Genomic DNA, 25,374 nt, shown 5'->3' on the forward strand with positions numbered 1-25,374 from the left:
ATAACGATTATTTTCAAAGTCGAAGATATTACGATGGCATGGATCCAATTAACCCTCGTTTAATTATGTTCTCAAAGTGTGCTGCATGTTTCATTCTCAGGGGAACTTTGTAGTGTGTAGTTTGTGTTCTTTCTAAAAAGATTATTACTACTGTTGTTTTCACCATAGTAGACCGTGGCTTTCGGATCCAGTTCCTAAGCAGTTTTTAGTGTGACTATAACTTAAGTAGTCGCACTAGAGCTGTTGGATACAAATCAGGTCCAAATTCAATATGACACAGTTTATCCAGGGCATTCACTATAGAACTGTTATAGTAATGCTGCAGTATCATTTAATCTAGGTCTTCAATTGAAAATTTGGATGGATGAGATTGTGTGCATTTCTAGTTAAGGGACCCTTTGAATCGCATGATTGAAAAAAAATATAGGAATAGATAAAATGTAGGATTTTAATAGAAATGTAAGTGTAAAACAGATGATCACAAAACACAGAAAACACAGGAATGACTAGTTGACTGAACCGCAGGAAAAACATAGGAATTAGATGAGAGAGATAGACTGAAAGAAAAGTTACCAAGAGGTTGAAGCTCTTGCTAAATTTCCTCTAAAATCTTTATAGGATTATCTATTCTATAGGAATTTCAAAGGATTTGATAGGATTCAATCATTTATTTCAAAGGCCTTCATAGGAAATTTTCCTATACGATTAAAATCTTCTAAAATTCCTATGTTTTTCCTCTAATTCAAAGGGCCCTAAAACTGCACTGGATCTCGATATGTGGCTTTCATGTTCTACTAACCACATAAAACATGACACCACAATATTCTCTCCGTCCTATAAAAAATCAACCTAGTATCTTATGTGACACATCTTATTACAACAAATTTAGATATACATATGTCTAAATTTATACTATAACATATCACTTCCCGTTCTAGATTTACCTTTTTTTTTTTATGGAGGGAGTAGGCCAATAGCCCAGAAAAAACTGCAGTCCAATGCACTGTCCCCAAAAGTAGAGCCACGGGCCCACTCAACCCAGCCACCCCCAATTTTATCCAAAATTAACCCATAGTACTATGCATGAGTAAACTTCAAAAACTCAAATTAAGTCGTTCAAAAAAACTCAAATTAAAACCCAGCTAAAATACGGTTCTGGGAGCCTGGGATGTCCAATGTAAACTCAAAACTAACCGGGAAATCTTTCACCGCGCTCGCTTCTAAACGGATCCGCTTCGCAACCTCAACCTGCCCCCGAGATGAGAATCAGATTCCCCCGTCGCCATCCGCCGCCGGTAAAACCGCGCGCTCCATGCCCACGAAGCAACCGACGCCACCACCACCACCACCGCAAGGGCCCCCCGCCCACGTGCGCCGCGCCCCGCGCCGCGGCTCGCACGGCGCACCGCACCTGCGCCTGCTACCGCTGCGGTAAACCGAGCGGAAGGAACGCCCCCCCCCCCCCCCCCCCCCCTCGCCGCGCGCCAACCTGGCTGCTCTGCCTCTGTTCGCGTCGCTCTCTCTCTCTCCGCGAGCGCCGCCGCCGAAAGGAGTGGAGAGAGTAGAGAAAAAAATATCTGAGGGGGCGCGGGGGGAAGGAGCTGGATGTGGGGGGATTTGGTCGGCGCCAGCAAAGGCCCCGCGAACCCGCAACGTGGTGGTGAGGCGATTCCCATTTGCTTGCCTCCCCCCGGGGCCCAGACGCCTCCTCCTCCTCCTCCTCCTCGCACTGTTTCCCTTTCCCCTCCTCCTCCTCCTCCTCGATTGATTGCCCTCCTCTTCTCCCTCCTCGCTGCTGCTTGAGCCGTGATCCCATTTGCTAGCTTAGCTTAGCTCAGCTCGGCTCGGGGGCGGCGGAGGCGGATCGGATGCCGGGGCTCCACGTGGTCTCCTTCCTCGTTGTGCTACTGCTGCAGCTGAGGTACGTTCTTGCTTGCTTGGATTGGCGCGGTGATCTGGAAGGCCGCTTGCGCTGTAACCAGGAGTCGTTCTGGGTAGCTTGATCTGTCTTGTTGATGCGAGCTCGAGATGATGCTCTTCTGGGAGCAGCGTTTATCCGGTTTGCTTGAACAGTACAAGAGGATATTTAGTTTTCTCTATTTGCTTTTTGTCACTTTGAGCTGGGCTAGTGTGATTGCAAAGTTTGCAACTGCTTTCAGTTGTACGTGGTAACGGAAATCTGCTTTGCTGAAGGCATTAGAGTTGTTATGTCTGCGATGTATTTCGATGTATCTGGGAGATTAAACCTGTTTTCGGTCAGAATTGGTTATGCTCGAATACTGGATCATAGTTTTTGCTGCCTTGTTTCAGATCTTCTGGAATGCATCTTGTGGCTTCTGAGCTATTCTGGTAAAATCTTGACATGGCCCGAGCAGAGACAAGCAAGGGGAGCATCCAGAGGTGTGATAATTCTCGTGTCTATCTCTGCGTATTCTTCATTTTTTTTTCTTGGTAGGAATTACAAGTGCTTCATCGTGTTCTTCCCACATATTGAAAAGCACATTAAAATCAGCGCAAAGTTTGCAATCATCCACTGCCCCCACTCTCCAGCTGTCCAGCACTAATTGCGTTGCTTTACGATTGGGCAATTTAGTTTTGCAAGCACCACACAATGTAATTTGAATCTCATATATATTTTTTATTCTGGCTAGGGGTAATACCCTTCCAAATGGGGACATCTACGTGGGGAGCTTCGATGGGTTAGTCCCTCATGGACCGGGAAAGTATATGTGGACAGATGGAGCTCTTTATGATGGTGAGTGGGACAAGAGTAAAATGACCGGGAGAGGACTAATTCAGTGGCCTTCTGGTGCATCCTATGAAGGTGACTTCCGTGGAGGTTTCATTGATGGAGCAGGCACTTTCAAGGGAGTTGATGGCTCAGTTTACAAAGGTTCTTGGAGGATGAACAAGAAGCATGGTATGGGGACAATGGTTTACTCTAACTCCGACACTTATGAAGGTTTCTGGAATGAAGGTTTACCTGATGAATTTGGTAAATACACATGGGCTGATGGCAACGTATACATTGGAAGATGGAAATCAGGCAAAATGAATGGCAGCGGGGTAATGCAGTGGATAAATGGTGATACTCTTGACTGTAATTGGCTCAATGGCCTGGCTCATGGCAAAGGTTACTGCAAATATGCATCTGGGGCTTGCTACATTGGTACATGGGATAGAGGACTAAAGGATGGCCATGGTACATTTTATCAACCTGGAAGCAAAATTCCTTGTAACCTTGAAGTTTCTGACTGTCTAACAAGTCATGATGGTACAAGTGCTTCAAGTTCTAGTAATGAAAAGATCACTATTGGACTGTTATTTCTATTGCAAAAACTGTGCAAGAATTGGAGGTTGCGTAGGTTTCTTCATCGGCCCAGACGTATTTCAAATGGTACCACACCAGTTTTCGATGATAATTCTGGAAGCCATCTATGCCAAGATGTATCAAGTAAATCATTTTCAGCTGATGATCAGTGTCTACAAGACAGTGAAGTTGATAAAGATTCGGTTTATGAACGGGAATACGTACAAGGAGTGCTTATCATGGAACAACCAAAAAACGAAGATTCAAGAATGTCGGAGAGCGGTATAGCACAAGAAAATAACTGGGAGAAACAAGCTAAAGGACCAATGGAGACTATTTACAAGGGCCATAGGAGCTATTATCTAATGCTTAACTTGCAACTTGGCATCAGGTAAGCTTCATTGTATGAATGCATCATTGTTTGCTATACAAGCTTTGGAGGGTTACACTCAGTGCTTATTATATTTTCTGGTTTGTTCTGGATATATCCATTTAGGACAAGGGCACCTTCCATTTAGATCGATACATACGTGTAAAGCAAACTCTTTTTTGACAATTCAAGCATAAATTAGTGACTGAAGAATCAATAATCATTTCAGTGGGGAAAAATTAACCACCAGTTAGAATGTTCTCACTATGAGTGACAACAAAAGTAGTTTCTTCTTTCGGGAAAAAGTGCCTTCTCTTTTTGAAAAATGACATAAGTAGTTGTATTTTGATATGGAGGGAGTATGTCATAATGCATCTAGTCACGAGCCATCTGTTAATTTTTTACTAGCATGTTATTTGTCTTATCATAATAGTGATTGGATGGTATAATAGCCATATTTTATGAAAAACATCGATTACCTCATGAAATATAATTTTTTTTATGTTATTTTTTATGTTTACCTCACGACATGTAACTAGTTGATGTTCTTTTTAATGATTACCCCATTTGACTATACAGTACTTCTATGCAGGTATACTGTAGGTAAAATTACCCCTGTGCCTTTGCGTGAAGTTCGTTCAAATGATTTTGGACCTCGAGCACGAATAAAAATGTACTTCCCTTGTGAGGGATCCCAGTATACCCCTCCGCACTACTCTGTCGATTTCTTTTGGAAAGACTATTGTCCGATGGTCTTCCGGTATATCTCTTTCCAATCTTCTCATTGTGCGATAGTCTAGTACTTCATACTGTTCTTTTATTATATCATCTGATTGTATTACATAGGTGGTTCACGCATTCTGTACTGAACATGGGTGGTTGCTCCTCTGTGGTTCACCCCTCCCTTGTTAACTGTAGGAAATTGCAACCATGATCTTATGTATATATATGCTATCACTATCATATTTTCAGATAACACTGCAGGATGATACAGACATTGTTTAGAAATGCATCGACTTGAAAGTTCGATCAATTCTGTCAATTGTTCTTGTAATTTTCTCCATATCTTATTAGCTCATAATTTACTCTACCAGGAATCTTCGAGAAATGTTTCATATCGATGCTGCAGATTACATGATGTCTATATGTGGTGGTGATAGTCTAAAGGAGCTTTCTTCACCTGGGAAAAGTGGCAGCATTTTCTATCTTTCTCAAGATGAACGTTTTGTTATAAAAACATTGAGGAAAACTGAGCTGAAGGTATGACCCACCCTCAATTTTTTTCTTGCAATAACAATAGTGTTATTTGTTAATTAAAAATGACTAAAACTGAGCTTTACAAGAACAACAAAGATTTGTGCTAAAAACCGTGTATATCCTTGTTAAGTGATAAGATATGCCTACTGCAGATTGGTTTGATGTAATACGTGCTGCAGATACTATTGAAGATGCTTCCAAAGTATTACAATCATGTCAAAGCTTATGATAATACGCTCATTACAAAATTCTTTGGCGTGCACAGGATTACTCTGAAACCTGGAAGAAAGGTACATTATCATATCATACTGTTGTGTTGAATGTTGTTGTCTATTTGTACACATTTGCTATATTAATTCTATGTATGGTGTTAATAGGTCCGTTTTGTTGTCATGGGAAATATGTTTTGTACTGAACTGCGAATTCATCGTAAGTATGACTTAAAGGGCTCTACACAAGGCCGATCAACAAAGAAGCAAAATATAAATGAGAACACAACACTAAAGGACCTTGACCTATCATATGTTTTTCACGTGGATAAACCATGGAGGGAGGCACTTTTCAGGCAAATTGCTACTTTCTTGCTCCTCTTTTTTCTGAACATCTTACTGTCGTCTTTCATGGTTTTGTCTATATTGGCTTGAAGTCCAGGTTCCATAACTTACCGTTTATGATGTTACTTCTGGAGATTGTGTTCACTGGGTAGTCCCTTCTGGAAAATTAAAAAGAACAGTAGATTTAAATGACTTGTGCAGATTCCTGCTTCAGTCCCATGATTGGTGGACATCAAAATTATTTTCTACTATTTTGATATTGATTCTTATCCTATTCTTGAGATCTGAAGAATACTTAAGATGGACAATTTTTATTTATACTATAGCAATAAATAGATTTTTTTAAATATAAACAACTAGATTAAAGAGGCAAACCAGATTTTAAGCAGTGTCCGACCATGCATACAAGAGATTGAATTCCAGCTGTCTAGTTCAGTTTTGCATATTACTGCTCCATTTCTGCTGTGCTATTTTTCTTAACATGGTTGACGATGATATCTTGAGAGCCAACAGTTGTACTATTTTCAGGCAGATAGCTCTTGATTGTATGTTCCTGGAATCCCAATCTATAATTGACTATAGCATGCTATTGGGAATCCATTTCCGAGCTCCCAATCACCTGAAGCGTATCACATCATGTCAGAACGCTCTTGAAAGTACTGGAATTTCAGCTGAAACGGAATGTACGTACTAAACCTTAAGTACATCTGAGTTCTCTTTATTATATTCCTCTGAAAATTTGTCCTTTTACTAAATCTGAAGTCAGGACTACACCAGATTCTTTATATCATTACATCAACCAATTGCCTATCTTCAGCTTTTGACTTCCATTTGTTGCCTAATGGTAATATCTTAGTCTTTTTTTCACCTTAATCAGGTAGTGTTGCACTGCATCATGAGGAGACAATTTCTTCAAAGGGATTTCTACTAGTTGCTGCTGATGAGCCAGGTCCAGCAGTACGTGGTTCGCACATAAGAGGAAGCATGGTTAGGGCAGCAGAAGGTGGTTATGAAGAAGTTGATCTTGTTTTGCCAGGCACTGGAAGGTAGATTGACTTGTACTTAATTATTTCAAAGTTCAACTTAGCATTGGGTATATTTGTTGCTGCACAATCTGAACATGCATAGAAGAAAGAATATAAATTGCGTAGTATAGCTATCACACTCTTCAGGAAAGATTTCTTAGTATATCAGTGTGTTCTAAAGTACAAAGTACAACGAACTTGTTGGTGACTTGATCCATTATTTGATTTTTTGAACTTTTATATCAACCCTTTAGCTTTAAAATAAACATTCACAATACAACTCAACGTTGGGTGAACCATGGCAGCTCCACCAGACAACACGATAATTTTATGACTATTCAATGCAACATCTACGTTTGCAAGTTGATAGTTAAGTGTGAATTCTCGAAGCATTCATAGATGTAGAGCATATAATAGCTCGTGCATTTGAATAGGCTGTGTCAAAAGAATTATCATTTTTGTGCATGGTAAAACAAGGTCAAGTGTGTGTTCATATATTTGGAAAGAAATATCAGTAATATACATTGCCTGTCTTCTTTAGTGCACATACGGCGGTGGTTTTACACTTTTTTGCACCTGTGCCCCTGCTATACTAACTTAAACTTACCGTTGGTGCAGTTGCATATCATAAGTGCAGAAAATCCCAACCACATATTCACACGTTTTACATGCCGTCAATGTTTTTTTCTGAAACTATGGTCTGCGTGGTACTTTGTTTTCACAAAGATGCATTCTGTTTCTGACTCATTTGTTCGTTATTTTCAGGTTCCGTGTTCAGCTAGGGGTGAATATGCCAGCTCGAGCTCGGAAAGTGCAAGAGGACGTGAACGTAGAAGTAGAAAACAGGGACACCATTGAAGAGTATGATGTTGTCCTATACCTTGGTATCATCGACATACTACAAGAGTATAATGTGTCCAAAAGAGTTGAGCATGCTGTCAAATCACTAAAATTCGACCCTCTTTCGATATCAGCTGTTGATCCAAATTTGTATTCGAGACGATTTATAAGTTTCTTGGAGAAGGTTTTCCCCGAGCAAGATTGAACAGTAAATAGATATTGCAAGTTTCTTGGAGAAGGCTTTCCCTGAGCGAGACTGAACAATAAATAGCAGCGATGCGGCCACACATCTAGATCTTCTTGTAAAGAATTAACATATACCCCCATTGGAATTACTTTACAGTCGGCAAGCTTCTTATTAAGCTCCAACGAATTTCAGTTCAACTGTGATTTTTTTTTTCAGAAAATAGTTCTAAACTTTCGTATGTCAACCATCATGGTAATCTTAAGACAGTTTGATAACCCCTGTCGCTGGGCAAGCCAACATTCATCAGTAAATTGCTCGATTTATACTAGAAACGCAAAGGATGCAATGATTAACAGAGTATATCGCTCAACGGCAATACATCCCGCAACAATATATGGCTTGATAACAGCGGGGAAAATCTCAAGCGTCAACAGACATACAACAAGCGTCAGAAAATGAGGGCAGCTGAAGGATATCAAATGTGGAACTCCTAGATGCCTACCTCGCAACAATACAAAACAAATTACCTATTGCACTTCCTCAGACACCGGAACACCATCAGCAGCTTCTTCAGACGGCTTGGTTTGCTCATCGCTGATTGGCTCGTTAATGCCAAGGACTTCATCCATCAGCTCATCTTCCACGGCCATATCGTCCATATCATCCTCATCGTCATTGCCACCCTCAAGAACTCGTCGAGTTTTTGGACCATGCTCCGCCCTGTGCGTGTCCAGCTCCTTGTCCATTTCTTGCATGTTTGAAGGACCATTACCCCTCCGTGCATTCCGCGCATTCTGCATCCTTTCCAACTGCCTCTCAACATTAGACATGTACTGTTCTTCGACTTGCTTTTGAAACTGAGTTAGCTCAGCCCTGCGTTCAGATTTCCATTCTTGAAATGCCTGCAACATTGAATATGAGTTCATGATGGATGAAGAGGACAAAGAAAAATCGGTTGCCCCAGATTGTACAAAAAAGGAAGCCCAGGAAACTAGCAAGCATATGATGTAAATGGCAAAATGTGAAAGATGAGTATTGACTTGCGGAAGTGGCATTCTCTTAATATGTTGCACTTGACCAAGGACTATCCCGTGAAAGGTTAGATCAATATGCTCCATACATGCAAAGGAAGAGCATTGATGCACAGTTATCGAATACAGCCAGTCCCACCCAAACCACCAGAGCACTTTCAAGTATAAAGCTTTGTAAAATATGACAAATTCATAGCACTGACCACGTACTTTCAAGTGCCCAGAAATCTTACTGATTCGATATGCATTTTTTGGTAAGATTTTATATCATGTCACCAAAATAATCATAATGCGGGGGAGGGGGGCAGCAATTTCATAGCTGGCTGATCAGTTAGCCGTTGTACTTATTTGATGTTTGATTGAACCATGACAGAGCAGAAACCAACAGGACTGGATATATGCAGGCAACTGGCATTCTGATGGTGCCCTATGATGAAATTAGCTATGCCACACAAATACTACAGCAGCAAAATAGACAATTTATTATTTGTAGTAGGCACAAGTTTGTCCTCATTGTGTACATCTGTAGTGTTCTGCCTCCCAAGTTGCATGTAGATGGAGGTGTGTATAAAGGGTCGCAATTCATCCTTCAAAAATTTGTAAACTTAGCGTTTTTACTTTGACTTATATAGGGCAGAAAATACCTTTTCCTTGTTCTCCTCAGCAATAGCCGGATCATCAATTATTGGTTTAGCTGGCATGTAGTAAATTGGTGGTTCCGCAGTTGTCCTGACAAACAACAATAATGTTCAAAAAGATACTAATGTGTAATTTAGCAAAATGGATATAGAAACCCCTATGAACATCAAACATCAAGATTTGCACAATCAGAAACGCATCTTCCCTCAATTTAATTGTCAATATGGATACTTTTGGACCAGGAATAAAAATAACCTGCAGCACACAATAAGACCAGTTCATAAAAGAGTAAGATAAATACAGATAAAAATATTGCAAAGTGGCACAACAAAAGGAAACAAAAAGGGACCCCATTCATGGATAAAAAAAGGTGCAGAATGATGCAAAGAAGTAAAGCGACCTTAAGAAATTGGACAGCTTTTTGTGATGCTCAGCCCACTGCATGTATAACAGCTCCAACCTCTTTTCTTCTGCCTTAGCAGCTACTCGAGCACGCAGCATCTATTCAAGAGCATATCAGGAAACCATTTGCAACATAAACTCATCAATTTAACTCAGGTGAACCAATCATAAATAAATGCAAGTCATAAACACTGATGTGAGCTTACCATATCACGCTTACGCTTCTCTATTGCTTGCTCTCGCTCTTGCTGCCGCAACCTTTCACTTTCCTCACGAGCCTTTTGATCAGCCTACATTCACGCAATCTTTTTCAATATTCCATGCTACATCAGACCTAATAGCGAGAATAAAATCAAGGCTAGACCATAGTATATGCGAGATTACTTTGAAAGAAAGAACTGAGACCCTAGAGAATGAAATCGATATCTCAATAATGGAAGATCACTTAGCCTAAGTCCAGCAAAAGAATGGTAATAAAAAGAATTTAACACGGTCCATTCAACTCATGGTACTGTCCAAAGTTCTACTAGGGCAATGCATATAGCAACAAAAAGGTAGTTGTATAAAGTGAATGTGCGCTAGATAGTTCCTATGGGAATAGATATTTTCAGGACCACAGGAACAGAAAAACATAACACTGCTTGAAAAATGCATTCTACTTATCTAAATTTCATTGATGTAGTATCAGGAGACAAGACGTTTTCTGTTGATGTATGTGTTTTATTGAGATCGTTTGGTTCATTCATGGGTCATGGCACGGGACACAATAGTTAAATTCCAACAGCAATATTACATTCATAATTCCATGTATGAAAATCAAATTTCTAATTAGCACATGTCATCATGTGAATAAAGTGGATGCAACTGACATCAGCCACTAAATCATGCTTAAATGTAGATTGGCCCAAGACCAAGAGAAATTGTTAGTACCTTTCGCTGAACCTCTGATCTGCGCATATAAGCCTCTGTGTTGGACAGTTTTTTGTCCTCTTGCTGAAATTTCTGGATTACCAAGCACAAGGAAAAATCAATTACACTGATTTGAAATATTCACAATGAAGGGGACTAAGGGTGGCTTGCCACTAGTACTTCCATTAAATTCCTACCTAATTGACAGGTTGCCATACCCAAGATAAAGCTAGTTAACAAATACTGAAAATTTTCTTTTGTGTGTATCAGTTGGAGAGGAAACACTGAAAACTGTTGATATCTTATTATCGCTTGACCCATGGATTGTTCCTTTGTATGTCTATTGAATCGGTTACCTCTAATGTACCGACAAGAAGCTTCCCCAGCATCCTCTTGTTCCTCTTCACAAGGCTTTGATCCTCATCCTTGGGAAATTCCCTCGGGAGAGGTTCTGGCAATGACATATCAAACTCCTGCAACCAAAACAATACAGTTAAGCAAACTCAACCCGCAATCCCCTATAGTTCCAGCCTACTCACCCTCCTCGGCATGCGCTGGCTCCCATCCCTCCTGAACCCACCATCCCTCCTCTCACCGCCTTCAGCAGCAGCCGAACCGCCCTCCGGCCCCTCTGCCTCCGCTTCCTTCTTGACATCCTCCTTAGCTTCAGTATCCTCCACCTCCATTCATGACACCAAACAAATGCACAGAATATTAGGGTTATCGACAAACAAACCACAAGTTTGACTAAGGAAAATAAAAAACCAAAGCCTAGGCGGATACTTTAACCACTGCAGATAGAATCCTCCGCTTAGGCGCAGACTGGTCCACCAAATCCACAGCCTTGCAACACAAGAACACGGAAATAAATCAAATCACGAATACAAAATAAAGGGAAAGGGAAGAGGAGACGCAATCGCGACGCCGTACTGGTCTAGGGAATCCGCGAAGTGGGCGGGGCCCGCCGGGTCCTGCAGCGGCGGGCGCGCCGCGGCGGAGGCCGCGGGGGTCTCGGAGGCGCTCGCTGATCTGCGCACGGGGAGAGGAGATCGTGCTGAGTACAGGGTGGTCTCTCAGGGGAGGGAGAGAGGGAGAGAAACCGACCTCGCGGTGCTGGCGCTGGAGCTCCTGGAGCTCGCGGCGGATCTCCTCGGCCGTCTTCTCCGTCGCGGCGGCCATCGTCGTCGCCGTCGAGGATTCCTTCGGCTGCGCGGGGGGTTGGAGGTGGGGTTGGCCAGGGTTTGGTTTGGGTTGCCCTATTGTAAGCTTTGCTCCTCTGCAAAAGTGCAAAGGGGCCGAAGCCCGAAGGCGATTTCCCCGCGGCAGACCTGGGAATGGGCCGGGTCTGATCGGGCCGCGTAGAAGAAAAGCCCATTTTGTACGGGCCGAAAATCCGTGCCCAAGTCCGGCCCGTGAAGGTATTAGGACAACGAGTTTTGGGCCAGGAGCAGGCCGGGCCTGCTGCCTTCCTGGTTACCTGTCAAAATAAGGCTGCATTCGGTAGATGCAGTTGGGAACAAATCCTCCTGCATACAAAATGGAGCGGTCCATTAGCGCGTGATTAAATAAGTATTTGTTATTTTCTTTCTAAAAATGGATTAATATAATTTTTAAAGCAACTTTCGTATAGGTTTTTTTTTGCAAAAAAATGCATCATTTAGCAGTTTGAAAAACGTGCACGTAGAAAATGAGAGGATTGACTTGGGAAACTCAAGTGTTGCTAGGTGAGAATAAGTCCACTTTGACTCCCTCAAATATAGGTCCAATCTAATTTGTATCCTTTAATCGTATATCTTGAACCCCAAATTGTTAAAACCGATACAAAATCACTCGGTGGTTTTGAAAGCGATTCTTACTGACATGGCTCATTGACTTAGTCTAACATGCTGGCCAGGAGCAGGCCGGGCCTGTTGCCTTCCTGGTTACCTGTCAAAATAAGGATGCATTCGGTAGATGCAGTTGGGAACAAATCCTCCTGCACATAAAATGGAGCGGTCCATTAGCGCGTGATTAAATAAGTATTAGTTATTTTCTTTCTAAAAATGGATCAATATAATTTTGAAAGCAACTTTCGTATAGGTTTTTTTTTTTGCAAAAAATACATCATTTAGCAGTTTGAAAAACGTGCACGTAGAAAACGAGAGGATTGAGTTGGGAAACTCAAGTGTTGCTAGGTGAGAATAAGTCCACTTTGACTCCCTCAAATATAGGTCTAATCTAATTTGTAACCTTTAACCGTATATCTTGAACCCCAAATTGTTAAAACTGATACAAAATCACTCGGTGGTTTTGAAAGCGATTCTTGCTGACATGGCTCATTGACTTAGTCTAACATGCTGAATCAACATGTAGGATCCACATGTCAGCGCCTCCTATTCCTTTTCCATTCTTACTTTTCTGAGTGTTCCTACATCCTCCTTTTCCCTACATGAACACACACGACGACGAGCAGACCTCAGCGCAAGCAAGGAATAGCTGTCGCCGGCGGTGATGACCGTGTGGTAGGGATTCAAATTCAGTGACATTGTTATGGCATGGCATGGTGTGACATTGGAGCGATCTGGAGCGTTGAAATCTAATCGAACGGTCTGCTGCGCCGGCCCACCTGCAGCCTCCGTTTTCAGCCCACGCTCTCCGTTTCCTGCCGCCCGACGCCCAAATCCCTCGTGGTCGCATCGCCGCCTTGCCGCTTCGCCTTCCTCGCCCGCGCCAGGCCGCCGCCACACCAGGCCGGAGAGGCGCCAGGCCGCCGCGAGTGGGGAGGGGACTAGGCGGCCGCCTCGCAGCTTCGCCTCCCTCGCCCGCGCCAGGCCGGAGCTAGCTGGGAGCCGCCGCCGCCACGCCAGGTCGGAGAGGTGCCAGGTAGCCGCGAGTGGGGAGGGGACCGGGCGGCTGCCTCGCAGCTTCGCCTACCTCGCCGCTGAACTTTGTTAGTCTCCTCCCTTTCTCCTCTAAATTTTTCATCTCTCTTTTTTTTTTTACAAACATCTACATCAACGGTTTTGTTTGATTTAATTTTCCATGCCTGAAGTTTGGGCTTTATATATGAGCTTTGATGTGCTTCCACGTGGATTATGTGGGACTGTGGGACAGTGGGAGCAGCAAACCATATAACCAAGTCAGTGCTGGGCTGCTGGCTCACGTCGTGTATTCCGCCGTTGAGTCGTACGCGTCGGTCGAACGTATAGCAGCTTTCTTCCTGTAACACGCAAGGCAGAGGTAGAGCAATCTGGATTCTATTTCAAGAACATGGATATCATCGAGCAGACGCGGGATGAAGATGGATTCTAATATCTTAAATGAACGTCCACCCATTTCATGTTAACTAAATAGTTATAAAAAAATTAAAAAAAACGATAATATAGATTAGTATGTAATATATCACTCCAAAAAATACAAGTTCAAATTTAACTTTTCTAAACTGTAACAAAAACAACAAATTAAACTCTAACTAGTATATGTATTAAACTCTAACATGTCAATTAAATAACAAATTAATTCACAATTAAATTTGTTATTTTCGCTACAATTTATAGAAGTCGATTTTGAATTTGCATGTTTGTCGAATGATATATTACATATTAATCTATCTTGTTTTTTTTAAAAAAATTATAACTGTTTAGTTGATATGTAATAAATAGGTGGGCGTCCATCCAAAAAACAGTTTCCAGTTTAGCACGGGCTGAACCGCTCAAATATATGTTTGCACTTTGGAGTCGTGGAGACTTTGAAAGATCCAATCAGGGAAGGAACTACTTTAGTTAAGCCGGCAGGCCGGCACCGCCACCGAGGAAGTCAAGCATTTGCTGTATCTGCATGTCATCCGACATTTTTTTACTGCAACTTCACAATGCAACTTTGTACTTTTCTTCTTTGCCTACCTTCCACCCTGGTTTGTTTAAGTTAAGATTGTGATCGTTTGGAGATGAAAAAGCCCGTGATCTTGATATCTTGCCTGTACAATTTGTCAAGCTGAGTGCAAAGTTAAGTTCTCCACCAATTAAAGAATCAGACGTTCCGCTGCCGGCTATTTATGAACTTTGACGACTGACGCCCGCGTGGAGTAGTCAGTAGTCTCCTAAGTACAGTATTATTAGCATGGTACACTTGCATCATGCTTGCCTCTCGCCCTCTCCGAGATGCCAGATAATGAATAATGAATGTTTTCTTTGGAAAATCTCGAAAAAAGTTTCACATACAGGAAACAGTCCTACTCCGGTGTTTTCTACTCGGAGTAGAAAGTAATTTGGGCCCTTGATCATATTTAATTGTAGGGCTGAGATCTAGTTCTACTCCCACCAGAATTAGTGGAAGTAGAAATGTGGAGGGGTGTTTTCATCCAGGAAAAATAATTCGCGTAGGGGTATTATCGTTTTCCAATCCATAGATCAATCACCATGTCATCCTCGTCGGAGTTGGTCGTGCAAGATCTTAATCGATCCATGTAATCCATGAAACAATCGGAACGACAAGAAGACGAATGAGCTGAGACGATGCCGCCACGCAAATGACGTTGCGTGCGTGCGTGATGCCGCCGCCGAAGCCCATGCCAGAATTTTTACTACCACCAGAACTCCTGCTCAAGATCGTCGCTCGCTCGGACGCTGCCACGCTCGTCCGCTCCTAGACGGACGATGCGACTGAGGAGGCGGACAAGGCGGCGACGGCGGGGGATACAGACGGTGACGGAGGGGGCGGACAAGGCGGCGAGGCCGGGGGAGGAATAGCGAGGTGTCTGCATGCGACGGAGTCCGGACCTGATGCGATGCGAACCGAAGAAAACATCCCAAACCAAAATTACCCCTAAACGATATTAGGAGATTACTTACCTGCCCTTTAAAATAAACGGTCGAGATTAATTCTACTCGGAGTAGAATACTGCAAGTAGATTGCACCGGAGCATTACTCTACAGGAAATGAGTATGTTGTGCGTGTTCCATGTACTATAAAAAGTTTTACAATTAAATTTCAACTTTGTCTGGGCGGTATCAAATTGATAAATAACAAAGAAAAACAAAAATGAAAAAAAAATCAGGATTAGAATTTTCCCCACCGTTCGGCCTTTGCATATTTTGGGTAAGTGGACTACAAAACAAAAATCATTTTATTCCAAGGATTTTGTAGTTGCACTGTTGCAGGTGTACATCCTGAGATGCTTCAATCCTTGTAAGATCTCAATTGCTGAATGAATCCGTCGATGTACCTCTCATGGCAGGCCATGTCCGCGACGATCTCCTGCAGCTTCTTGGCTTTGGCTTGAAACACTTTGCTGCTTTCTTCCTCCACCGCGACTGCACGAATCGCCGCCGCGACGCCTTCTCGGTCGAACGATCCATCGCCGTCGTTTCTTGCCACCTGCAATCCGGCGTTCTTCGCCTCGATTAGCCGCGCGTTCGGTCCCTGGTCGCCGAAGATCGGCAGCATGATAAGCGGGTGGCCGAACATGAGCCCCTCGATGGTCGAGTTCCAGCCGCAGTGGGTCAGGAACGCGCCCACGGCGGCGTGCGCCAGTATGCTCATCTGAGGAACCCATCTCGTCGCCACGACGCCGCGGCCGCGCGTGCGCTCCTCGAAGCCGGCGGGGAGGAGGTCGGCGTCGGAGACGCCAGTGGGCTTCCTAAGAGCCCAGAGGAAGCGCGTCCCGGCGAGCTCCAGCCCGAGCGCGAGCTCGTGGACCTTCTCCACTCCCAGTGGCACCTCGCTGCCTAGCGCGACGTACACGACGGACTTGGCCGGCTGCGCGTCGAGCCAGCGGACGGTGGCATCCTCGCCGTCCTCGCGGCGGCCTTCATGCAACGGCGGCATAAGGCCAAGGAAGGTAATAGGCTTACCGCGGAGCGTCGACAGGAGCGGGACGGTCTCCGGCTCGAACTCCACGCAGCTCCGCCCGACGACGAGGCTGCTCCTCGAGAGCGTCAAGGAGAAGCGCTCGGCGAGGGACATTCCCGATGAGCCTTTGGTTCGTATCAACTTCATCCTCGCCACCTCGAACGTTGGCGCCGCCGCTGGGCGTCCCTGCCCGGCAGCCGCAGGCGACTCTGTCTCCGCGCGCTCGAGCCGTCTGTCTGCTATGGAAGCGATCATATGTGCAGAGCCCAACAACATCATTGCACATGGCACCTAAGGCGAATAACGTAGCATCAATGATGGAATTATGTAATTAAGGTTAGTGCAAAGATTGAGCTATTAGTAGGACTTGGTGCAACCTTGTGCTCGAGAGCGGCGGCTGCGGCCCAGTGGTGGAAGACGTCGACGATGACCCAGTCGGCGCACGCGGTGCCCAAGAACTCCGAGAAGGGCGCGGCGAGCCCGTCGAAGGCCCTCCGGTGGAGCTCGACCATGTCCGGCCTGTCGTGGGGGACGTCGTTGGTGGACTCGGCGCCGTCGGGGAGCCCCTCGACGCGCGGGAGCGGCAGCGCCACGAAGGCGACGAGCGGCGCGAGCGCGGGGCGCACCGGCGGGAGGCGGGATATGTTCCGCGGCGTGGAGACGAACGACACGCGGTGGCCCCGCGACGCGAGGCGCTGGGCGAGGTCGAGGCACGGGAGCAGGTGGCCGAAGGCGAGCCACGGGCAGATCACGACGTGCATCCCGGCGGCGGCGGCGTAGGAGGAGGAGTAGCCGGAGTCCATGACGGAAGAAGGGGGCCGGTGCGCGCGTGGAGCGGCCGAGCGGGCGGGTTTAGCGTGCGGCGGCGTGGGCGTCGATGTGCGGGCGCGACCGATGAATACCGCCCGGACGCCTGATGATGCGATGGGCAGTACCGCCCGTGGGTTTGGACTTTGTATACTTTGGAGGTTTACCAAGCTTGCTCCGATCGGGCTGATTGCTTCATTACTGCGCGACGTATTAAATTCTACGTCAGAGGGACGTAGCTTTCCGCATCGCCGTTGCTTCCACATCCAACGGCACAAGTTCAGTGGAAGCGTTCCTGTCCTCCTCCCATTCGTCTCATGCGCGATGTTCAGCTGCTTTCGGCCCATTTGCAGACCAAGCAGAGACCGAAAAACGTCGCGATAAGGAAGGGGAGGGGAGGTAAAGGCGAGAAGGGACCGAGCTCGCGCGTTTTGGCGCGAGGAGCGGACGAGCTTCTCTGCAGCGCGCTCGAGCGTGTTCGAATGAGGAGTGATTGGGCAAAGGAGGCGACCGCTGGGCGCCGGGGTGCCTGGGCGGGACGAGTTTCTCTGCAATTCTATCATGTGCGTATGTCTTCAATGGTTCTGCCTCTCTTCTTCCATCTCATGAATGGTTCACGTGGATGTTAGAACTTAGTGTTTGCCTAGGTGCGGACGACGTCGGCATGACCCAGTCGGCGCAGGCGGTGCCCAAGAACTCCGAGAAGGGCGCGGCAAGCCCGTCAAAAGCTCTCAGGTGGAGCTCGACCATGTCTGGCCTGTCGTGAGGGACGTTGTGGGTAGACTCGGCGCCGTTGGGGAGCCCCTCGACGCGCGGGAGCGGCAACGCCACGAAGGAGACGAGCGGCGCGAGCGAGGGGCGCACCGGAGGGAGGCGGGATATGTTCCGCGGCGTTGAGACGAACGACACGCGGTGGCCACACGCCAGGCGCTGGGCGAGGTCGAGGCACGGAAGCAGGTGGCCGAAGGCGAGCAATGGGCAGATCACGACGTGCATTCCGCCGGCGGCGGCGGCAGCGGAGGAGTAGCCGGAGTCCACGACGAAAGAAAGGGAACGTCGGAACGATGCGCTCGTGCACGGTGCTCAGCGTGCGGCAGCACGGGCGTTGATGTGCTGGTAATAATGGTAAGGGGATTCTAAATTCTCAATCCTTATTTACATATGATTCAAATGATTATGATTTTTTTTAAAAAATAACAAGATAAATTGTTAATATACGATAAATCACTCTATACACATACAAGGTAAAATTTGAATTCTATAAGTTGCAACGAAAAAGACAAATTAAATAATATCTAGTTAACGTATATTTGTAGTCAAATTTTTTTCAGTTGCAACTCATAGAAATAGAAATAGAATTTGATCTTGCATGTTAGTATAATAATTTAACACGTATTAATCTATTTTTTTTAAAAAAAATTCATAACAACGAGTTTAGAGTAGTTTCCCATAATAATGAGATGGTTCGTATAGGATACGTAGCTGTCAAAGCTAGGCCGTAGGTGAGTTTGGACTTTGGAGTCTGGAGGTTTGATCGCTTCATTAGGCCGGCAGACTATATATTGCGTCCATGTGGAATTGATGTTAACAAAGAAAAAAGGGATTTTTTTATCCGGTATATTGAACAAGTTTAATTAATTAACTTAAAAAACAAAAAAAACTTTTTTAGGGAATACTACCAGGCCTAACCCAATAGTGTAATTTTACAAAAGCATAAAAAAATACTTACAAGGAAAGTTACAAGAAAAAAAAACCCAAAACAAGATTACGGCGTTGTAAAACCAACAAGTAGCTACTTCCTCCGTTTCACAATGTAAGTTATTCTAGCATTTCCCATATTTATATTGATGTTAATGAATCTAGATATATATATGACTTACGTTGTGAAACGGAGAGAGTATTTATTTAAGAGGAGGTTGGCCCGAGAAGGAGGAGAGAGAGAAGAGGACCCCGGTGGCGGGCCGAAAGAGCAACTAAGAGCTTTGGGCCGGAAATGGCCTAAAGAGAAGGAGAGATTTATTTTTAGGTTTTCATTTTAATTAACTACAAATTTGGTTTTTGTTGCTTTAAAATTATTTCTTTTGCTCTAGAAATCAAGTAAAAATCGAGGGACCAATTTTGAACATGGAGATTTTAGGAAAAATACTCCAAGCTCAATTTGAAAAAAAAAATCACCTGGAAAGCTGCTAGGGATTTGCCTAGCAATGTATTTTCATTAAAGCAGAAAATATTTACAGAGGTTTAGTGCTTGAGATTTCTTTTAGATTTATAATAATTTCTATTCTTTTCTTTTATAAAGTGATTTTTAATTCGGGGTGGATTTATCAGGACATGATAGGGGCCCACACTCTCGTGGACTCAAAGCGCGTAGTGGCGACGTCACCGGGTCCACCTCCGCAAACAACCACTTCGCATTTGTCGGGCACGATGTTAGGGATTTTGGGCTATTTGCCACTCTCTCTTCGATGTCACATTCTCAAATGTTATCATTCCCAATAACTTTTGTTATTTGCCATCGTGATCCACCAAGTTGTCTCTGTTTCGTTATTTTTGACTGACAACTTAGCAAAACTATAAGAAAATAACCTCATTACCCTCTCATTCATCTCCCTTCTACCTTCTTCCTCTCTGGCATGGCATGAACCAATCTCTGGTGTGAGACAAGCTAAGCAGTAGGGACGGCTAGCGCCATGGATGAACCGGATAGCAGGACAAGCAATGGATGCGACAATGGTTGATGGTTCATCGAATGGGTCATCGGGGCCAAGGTAGTACATCTTGGTTGCAGGCCCTTCGCATAGATCCTGTGATGTTGGGAGAAACGGTGCAAATGGATGTTTAGGAGGGGGGGAGGGAGCCGGCATGGGTCAAGTTGTATGCTCCAGCGCGAGTATCTCGCTTGTGGTCGAGGTGACCTCGACATATCCTCGCTCGTCAAAGACCTCGCCGTCAAATCGCGGAGGCTCGCGCCATCCATCCAACTGCAACAGTACATGGGATTCTCACGTAGGAGAGGAATAACATAGGAGAGATGAGGAAAGAAGAAAAGATAGAGGAGATGAGAGGAGCAGTAAGGTCATTTTCTGTTTCTTTTAGTGTGTTGGCAGTTAAAAGTGGCAAAATAGAAACAATTTGATGAATCACGATGGCAAATTGTTGTCGAAGCGACAATAGCTTCACGTCGAAAGACGTGGTTCTCTCGGTGGAGTGGTTGAATAGTAAAACAAGGTATTAATTGATGATATTTTTTTGGATCCCCTATTACATGCCCCTATAGGGCCTTTTATAGTCTTAGTAAAGACTCATACTCACTAGGGTTTAGTGTGTATAGGAGAATTTATATTGATACCCTTAAGATAAGGACATTAGTGAGGGCACATAGTGTCCATCCTAGCTATGGGGCCCTAGTCGGGCTTCGTGGGCCAGCCCATGTGTGGCGAATGGCCTTCTTGGGCCATCCCGCACTCTCAGGCATGTTTGGCGAAGGCATCTAGCTCATGGTCGAACCCCTCCGGCTTCGCCTCTGACAGAGACTTGACGACAAGTCCTATGGACAGGGTGGCGAACCCTTCTAGCTTCGTCCTTCGGCCTTGCCCCCTCGGCTTCACCCCAGTCGAACCCCTTGATCGTCGAGCAGCACTTCATAGGTGTGGTGGTTTTGGCATCCTCGATCAAAGCCCCTCATGACATACTTTCAACACAAATAATTAGAGTTATTAGGGAAGATGGCATTTGAGAATGTGCTATTGAAGAGAGTGGCAAATAGTCCAAAGTCCCGCGATATCGTTGTTGTCATCGCCACTTTGCAGATTCACCATACGATCTCGTCGTCATGAGTTTGCTTTACTCCCTCGTGACAACGGTATATTCTCTCTTCTAAAACCTTTTTGCTTGTCATATATTTCTAAGAAAAGAAAATTTTAACGGTATATTTTTCAATTATTTTTGGCAGAAGTTATCTCATGTTTTGTCGGCAATGTATGCCCTTGCGGCCATGCGGCCATGCCCGTCTACAAGACCACAATCACGCTCCCAAAACAGACAACTGCACCTGTGAGAGCGCGATGCAATCGCGCAGTGGCTCGACGAAAGCAGCCATCGCACATAGGTTTCGCTCATGTGCACCATGCCTACCATCCTCTGCCATTGCACAGAATTTTTTTCATTTTTAGATTTTTTTTAATATTTACAGAAATAATCTATCGGCCAAAAAAATTGCAAAACTAGAACCTGCCGCCCCAGTGGTGGGCGACAAGCTGACGTGGCAGACAGCGGGTCGACCGCGCCGTCTGCCGCCGTCGGCAAAAATTGCAATAACCCCCTTGCCGCCCATACAGAGGGCGGCAAGGGGCTAATTGCAATTTTTGCCGCCATAAAGAGGTTGCGCTCGTACTTTTTGCATTTGGGCCCCTTGCCGCCCCAGTAGAGGGCGGCAAGGGACCCAGATGCAAAAAGTACGGCCAAACGATTTTTCTATGTTATGTTAATAATAAATAAAGAAGTATTTATTGGTAAAACATGTTAATATTGTTATAAAAATGTATTGAAGTTGGTTGTTTCGCAATTTCATATGTTAAGTAAGGTATTATTTTGTAACTTATTCGACGTATTAGTACTCGGATAATTAATATAGGCCTATCGCAGTCTCGGTCGTAGAAACATTATATGGACTTAAACAAGGAGAGTTATGTAACATGAAGAAATAGTAGTACAATTTGAACATGATACAACTATTTCCATTGCGGTTACATAGATGATATTAGATTCGAACTAGGAGGGAGGTAGTGCAATAGTTGAACACAACGACGATGTAGTAATGGGACAAGGAAGCATGACAGTAGAAATTTCAATATGCCAAGTTGTCCGATAATAGCTAACCCCTACGTGAGGATCCCTCTCCTCTCTCAAACCGCGCTTTAGTAACCCTGTATTGCTCTGGTAGTTCAAGCTGCACAACACGGCTAGGTGGAGTTAGAACCCTTCTGGTGTCTATACATTCTCTGTATTGACATCTCCTTGGTGGTTCCTGGGAGGAAAGAATAGATTTAAAGCGAGCAAAGTTAGTAAATGTTGTGAGAAAAAAAGGATTCATGTAATCAAAATATTCTTACCATGAAATCGTCGTCAAGAATATTTGGACAAACAAAGAACCTTCGACCCAATGTTGTAGGCTTTATGGAATGAAGAACCTGACAACGATCACCACACCTGCATCTTGGACGGGCTTCCCATGGAGGGAGTGCTATAGTTAGCACCTGCCAGTCGCTCTGTTGTTCACGACATTGTCGTTCATAAGCCGCTTTTCTCTGTAAGTATTGCTCAGTACTTTTGGATGCGAAATACCAGCGACCTTCTTGTAAACAAGTGGTTAGGTCGAGAACGGGATTTTCTGTATCGACCCACTCGATGTATGCGTAAGCCGTAGTGCGGGTCTGCCGAATAGAGTAGTGTTACGAAGAATAAAACGATTGCCCATACGGAATGAATAAGCATATGCAGATAATAAAATACCTCACGATCATAGTTAGGGCACCTAAAAAAGCGCCTTCCTCGAATATCAGGATTCCTCGAAGCCATTAGTTGGCATCGATCACCGCATAGGCAGAGAGGACGCTGGCACCAAGGTGGTAGTAGGTATACACAAGTATTGCTACGCCAGTTCGGATCCTCAACACCCCGGCGTCTAGCCATTGACGAAAGCCGGTAGGATTTGTAATGAAGCAAGTGGGGAAGAGAGTACTGAATGTGACTGAGTTCTGGAAGATTGTGAGGCCTCACTCGTTAAGGCGACTTATATGGGCGCAAAAAATCGAGTGATATCCCTGACATGTGAACGTGGCGGGGCATGGTGGGTACGCCTGATCGGCGCCGAAAGTTACATGCCTGATCGGCGCCGAAAGTTACATTAGTCGTATGCGGCAAATGGCGAGCAAATACTCGTATCGTACGCGAATAAAGGAGGCTGCATCGGTGCGGCAGAAAGTAGTCGTGCATGCGCCGAAAGGTATCGTGCATGCGCCAACAGGTATCGTGCACATATAACAACAACGTATTCATTACACAAGCATACAGTACTGGAAAGTGAAGCAAATAAACAAAGAGAAGACTGCTCTACTGGCCCTGCCCCGCGTCGCGACCACGCTCCTCTGTCGAGCCTGAAGCGAAGTCGAAGTCAGTGATGTCGAAGAGCAAGGTGGAAGGCACCAAGCGGTCCGACGAGGTCCCAGCATGGTCCAGTGGTGGACCCTGACTCGACGTGCCGGCTGCCTGTGACAAAGTCCCGGTGTACTGCCAGAACTGCGCTGAGTGCGAGGTCGATGCAGCTGCCTGAGACGCTGACCCTGCAGCCTGGGAGAAGTGGGCGGCCTGCGTCATAGCGAACTGGGCGAAACCTACACATCGACAACGGGACCCTTGTAAGCTAAGACATAAAATGCATGTAAATTGATTGTCGAAGTAATGTTATTTTTTAAGTACCTGTGGGGGGCACAACAGAAGGCCTAGCCGAGGAAGGCGGGGTGCTGAACGGTGCACGAAACCCTGAAGCAATCGGCAAGTGAAACGGCTCACATATATGTGCGAGGCATGTGCAGAAAAATCCTTAAAAATACTTACCTCCGTGCGGAGGGGGAGTCGGCCTAGGAACGTGCGCAGCTGGACGGGGACCAGTCGGTACGGGTGGCCGCTGTACAGCTACGTCTGCCCGAGCAACGTCGTCTGCACGACAGGTGAGCACTCGGAGAATCGAGCGCATCGACTCCACCATCTGCGTGTACGTCGTCAGGTGCTCCTCTACGGGTACCGGAATCCCCGCGCCTAAACGTTGGATCGTCGTTGAACCGTCAACGACGACCCGGTTGATGTCGTCGACCTGCATGGTTAATTTGTTCGTACATATTCGTAAAATTTGATAAAGAGAAAGACATGAAAACATAAAGGAATGGTGTGATGCAGGGTACTCACAGCACGAGCGAAGTCCTGGTCCCGGTGCCTGGCGTAGAGGTCTCTAGTGCTCACAACGTGGGGCTGCTGCTCCAAGGGAGCGAAGGTGACCCTAGTACGGGTGCGTGGCTGGTACCAGCGTAGGTAGGCCTGGTACGCCTCCTCAGTGTGTGGCTCTCCCTCGTGGTCCACGACCTCCTCGGTTGCGAGCAACCAGTCCTCAACAAAAGTCGCCAACTTGGCGGGCCAGTCGCCAGCTGACTGCTGACCCTTGCGCGAGTACCTGCGAATTAATGTGTCATATTAGTGTGAATCGACAGATGTTGCAAATTATTGTGGACAGGTAGATTTTAATGCAACAACTGAAAGCATAGTGAAAGATCTTACCGGTGAACAACAGCTGGGACGGTCGTCGGAAACGGTACTGGAAAGGGCTGACGGAAGCCGAACTGCCGCATCACGTGGAAAGGGGCGTGAGGCTCAACGCAGATGTCGAAGACCATCGGAACCGTAGTCATCCAGTACGCCTGGTCCCTGGTGCAGAGTGTGGACTGACCCAACGGCGCACGAGCCTGGGTAGCCGCGACACTGTAGGGCTCCCACACGACGTCAATCGGCAGAAGGCGGTCGAACTCCATAACAAACTCAGGATACGACCGCCTAACCTGGACGTGAGCCCATCGGTGCTGCAATACGAGACGTTCGATGTGATGTACAATGAACTTAGCAATTAACTTAACAATACGAGAAGATCGATGTGATGTACCTGACGACGGCACCACAGAGTACCGATCGTAGGGTAGTTGACCTCTGGTCGCTCCGCGTACAGTGACTCCTCGTACGCGTGCTGGTCCACCTCAGACCGATCGCAATCCTCTCAGCTGTCCAGATAGGAAGAAAGAGAGGGCACCCACCAAAGGTCGCGCTAGGATCCGTCTTCGTGCAAGCCTCACAAAGGCCACGATACAGAGCCGCCAACAACGCGGAACCCCAGCTCCACTGAGGCACCTCGCCTACCGCGGCGTCGGCGATGCTCCTGGCCTAGTGCACGAGTCCCTTGTCGACCGCGTGCCCGTGACCGCCACAGAACATCACTCAGCCAAAAAGCCAGAGCAAGTACGCCTCCAAACAGCGGCTGTAGGAGTACTCGTCGGCCTCTGCCTGTAGCTGCTCGACCTGCAAGCGTTCGATAAAATGTTAGGCACCTTACTTGTGGACTAAATATGTAGTACGCTTGTCATTTCGGTACAAAAAACACTCACGGTGAACTGA

General features: G+C 45.6%; 4 protein-coding genes and 2 long non-coding RNA genes across 6 annotated transcripts; 3 read left to right on the forward strand and 3 right to left on the reverse strand.

Moving 5' to 3' along the window:
• The first annotated feature begins 1,519 nt into the window (after positions 1-1,519).
• LOC4333833 (phosphatidylinositol 4-phosphate 5-kinase 1-like) lies at positions 1,520-7,783 on the forward strand. Its single transcript, NM_001402230.1, has 10 exons — positions 1,520-1,921; positions 2,311-2,400; positions 2,652-3,701; positions 4,273-4,440; positions 4,775-4,940; positions 5,117-5,227; positions 5,315-5,502; positions 6,020-6,174; positions 6,369-6,537; positions 7,282-7,783. The coding sequence occupies exons 2-10, from the start codon at positions 2,363-2,365 to the stop codon at positions 7,559-7,561; spliced, it is 2,325 nt and encodes a 774-aa protein (NP_001389159.1). The 5' UTR covers positions 1,520-1,921; positions 2,311-2,362; the 3' UTR covers positions 7,562-7,783.
• A 140-nt stretch (positions 7,784-7,923) lies between these two features.
• LOC4333834 (uncharacterized) lies at positions 7,924-11,756 on the reverse strand. The gene is made up of 10 exons (XM_015775535.3): positions 11,629-11,756; positions 11,455-11,553; positions 11,308-11,367; positions 11,064-11,204; positions 10,881-10,997; positions 10,546-10,617; positions 9,822-9,905; positions 9,614-9,714; positions 9,219-9,303; positions 7,924-8,445 (listed from the first exon to the last, which is right to left on the reverse strand). Exons 1-10 carry the CDS (start codon positions 11,701-11,703, stop codon positions 8,071-8,073), a joined length of 1,209 nt encoding a protein of 402 aa, XP_015631021.1. The 5' UTR covers positions 11,704-11,756; the 3' UTR covers positions 7,924-8,070.
• On the forward strand, positions 8,383-9,355 carry LOC107280443 (uncharacterized). The gene is made up of 2 exons (XR_010739860.1): positions 8,383-8,828; positions 8,953-9,355. It is a non-coding gene; the product is annotated as an uncharacterized lncRNA (long non-coding RNA).
• A 1,167-nt stretch (positions 11,757-12,923) lies between the features above and the next one.
• Positions 12,924-14,473, forward strand: LOC136355581 (uncharacterized). The gene is made up of 2 exons (XR_010739861.1): positions 12,924-13,453; positions 14,166-14,473. It is a non-coding gene; the product is annotated as an uncharacterized lncRNA (long non-coding RNA).
• Positions 14,474-15,465: 992 nt separating this feature from the next.
• On the reverse strand, positions 15,466-17,279 carry LOC4333835 (UDP-glycosyltransferase 91C1). Its single transcript, XM_015773655.3, has 2 exons — positions 16,731-17,279; positions 15,466-16,644 (listed from the first exon to the last, which is right to left on the reverse strand). Exons 1-2 carry the CDS (start codon positions 17,154-17,156, stop codon positions 15,682-15,684), a joined length of 1,389 nt encoding a protein of 462 aa, XP_015629141.1. The 5' UTR covers positions 17,157-17,279; the 3' UTR covers positions 15,466-15,681.
• Positions 17,280-17,763: 484 nt separating this feature from the next.
• LOC107275502 (putative UDP-rhamnose:rhamnosyltransferase 1) lies at positions 17,764-18,156 on the reverse strand. The gene has a single exon (XM_015774142.1). It carries the CDS (start codon positions 18,154-18,156, stop codon positions 17,764-17,766), a length of 393 nt encoding a protein of 130 aa, XP_015629628.1.
• Positions 18,157-25,374: the final 7,218 nt, after the last annotated feature.

Source organism: Oryza sativa, chromosome 3 (genome assembly GCF_034140825.1).
Source record: "Oryza sativa Japonica Group chromosome 3, ASM3414082v1".
Taxonomy (NCBI): domain Eukaryota; kingdom Viridiplantae; phylum Streptophyta; class Magnoliopsida; order Poales; family Poaceae; genus Oryza; species Oryza sativa.

Coding starts and splice junctions, on each gene's coding strand:
- LOC4333833 (NM_001402230.1), top strand. CDS start 2,363: ATGGCCCGAGCAGAGACAAGCAAGGGGAGCATCCAGAG. Junction 6,175..6,368: donor AATTTCAGCTGAAACGGAAT/GTACGTACTAAA, acceptor CACCTTAATCAG/GTAGTGTTGCACTGCATCAT. Junction 6,538..7,281: donor GTTTTGCCAGGCACTGGAAG/GTAGATTGACTT, acceptor CGTTATTTTCAG/GTTCCGTGTTCAGCTAGGGG.
- LOC4333835 (XM_015773655.3), bottom strand. CDS start 17,156: ATGGACTCCGGCTACTCCTCCTCCTACGCCGCCGCCGCCGGGATGCAC. Junction 16,645..16,730: donor CCGCCGCTCTCGAGCACAAG/GTTGCACCAAGT, acceptor TATTCGCCTTAG/GTGCCATGTGCAATGATGTT.
- LOC4333834 (XM_015775535.3), bottom strand. CDS start 11,703: ATGGCCGCCGCGACGGAGAAGACGGCCGAGGAGATCCGCCGCGAGCTC. Junction 11,205..11,307: donor TTCTATCTGCAGTGGTTAAA/GTATCCGCCTAG, acceptor TCATGAATGGAG/GTGGAGGATACTGAAGCTAA. Junction 10,618..10,880: donor TTCTTGTCGGTACATTAGAG/GTAACCGATTCA, acceptor TTGGTAATCCAG/AAATTTCAGCAAGAGGACAA.
- LOC107275502 (XM_015774142.1), bottom strand. CDS start 18,156: ATGCACGTCGTGATCTGCCCATTGCTCGCCTTCGGCCACCTGCTTCCG.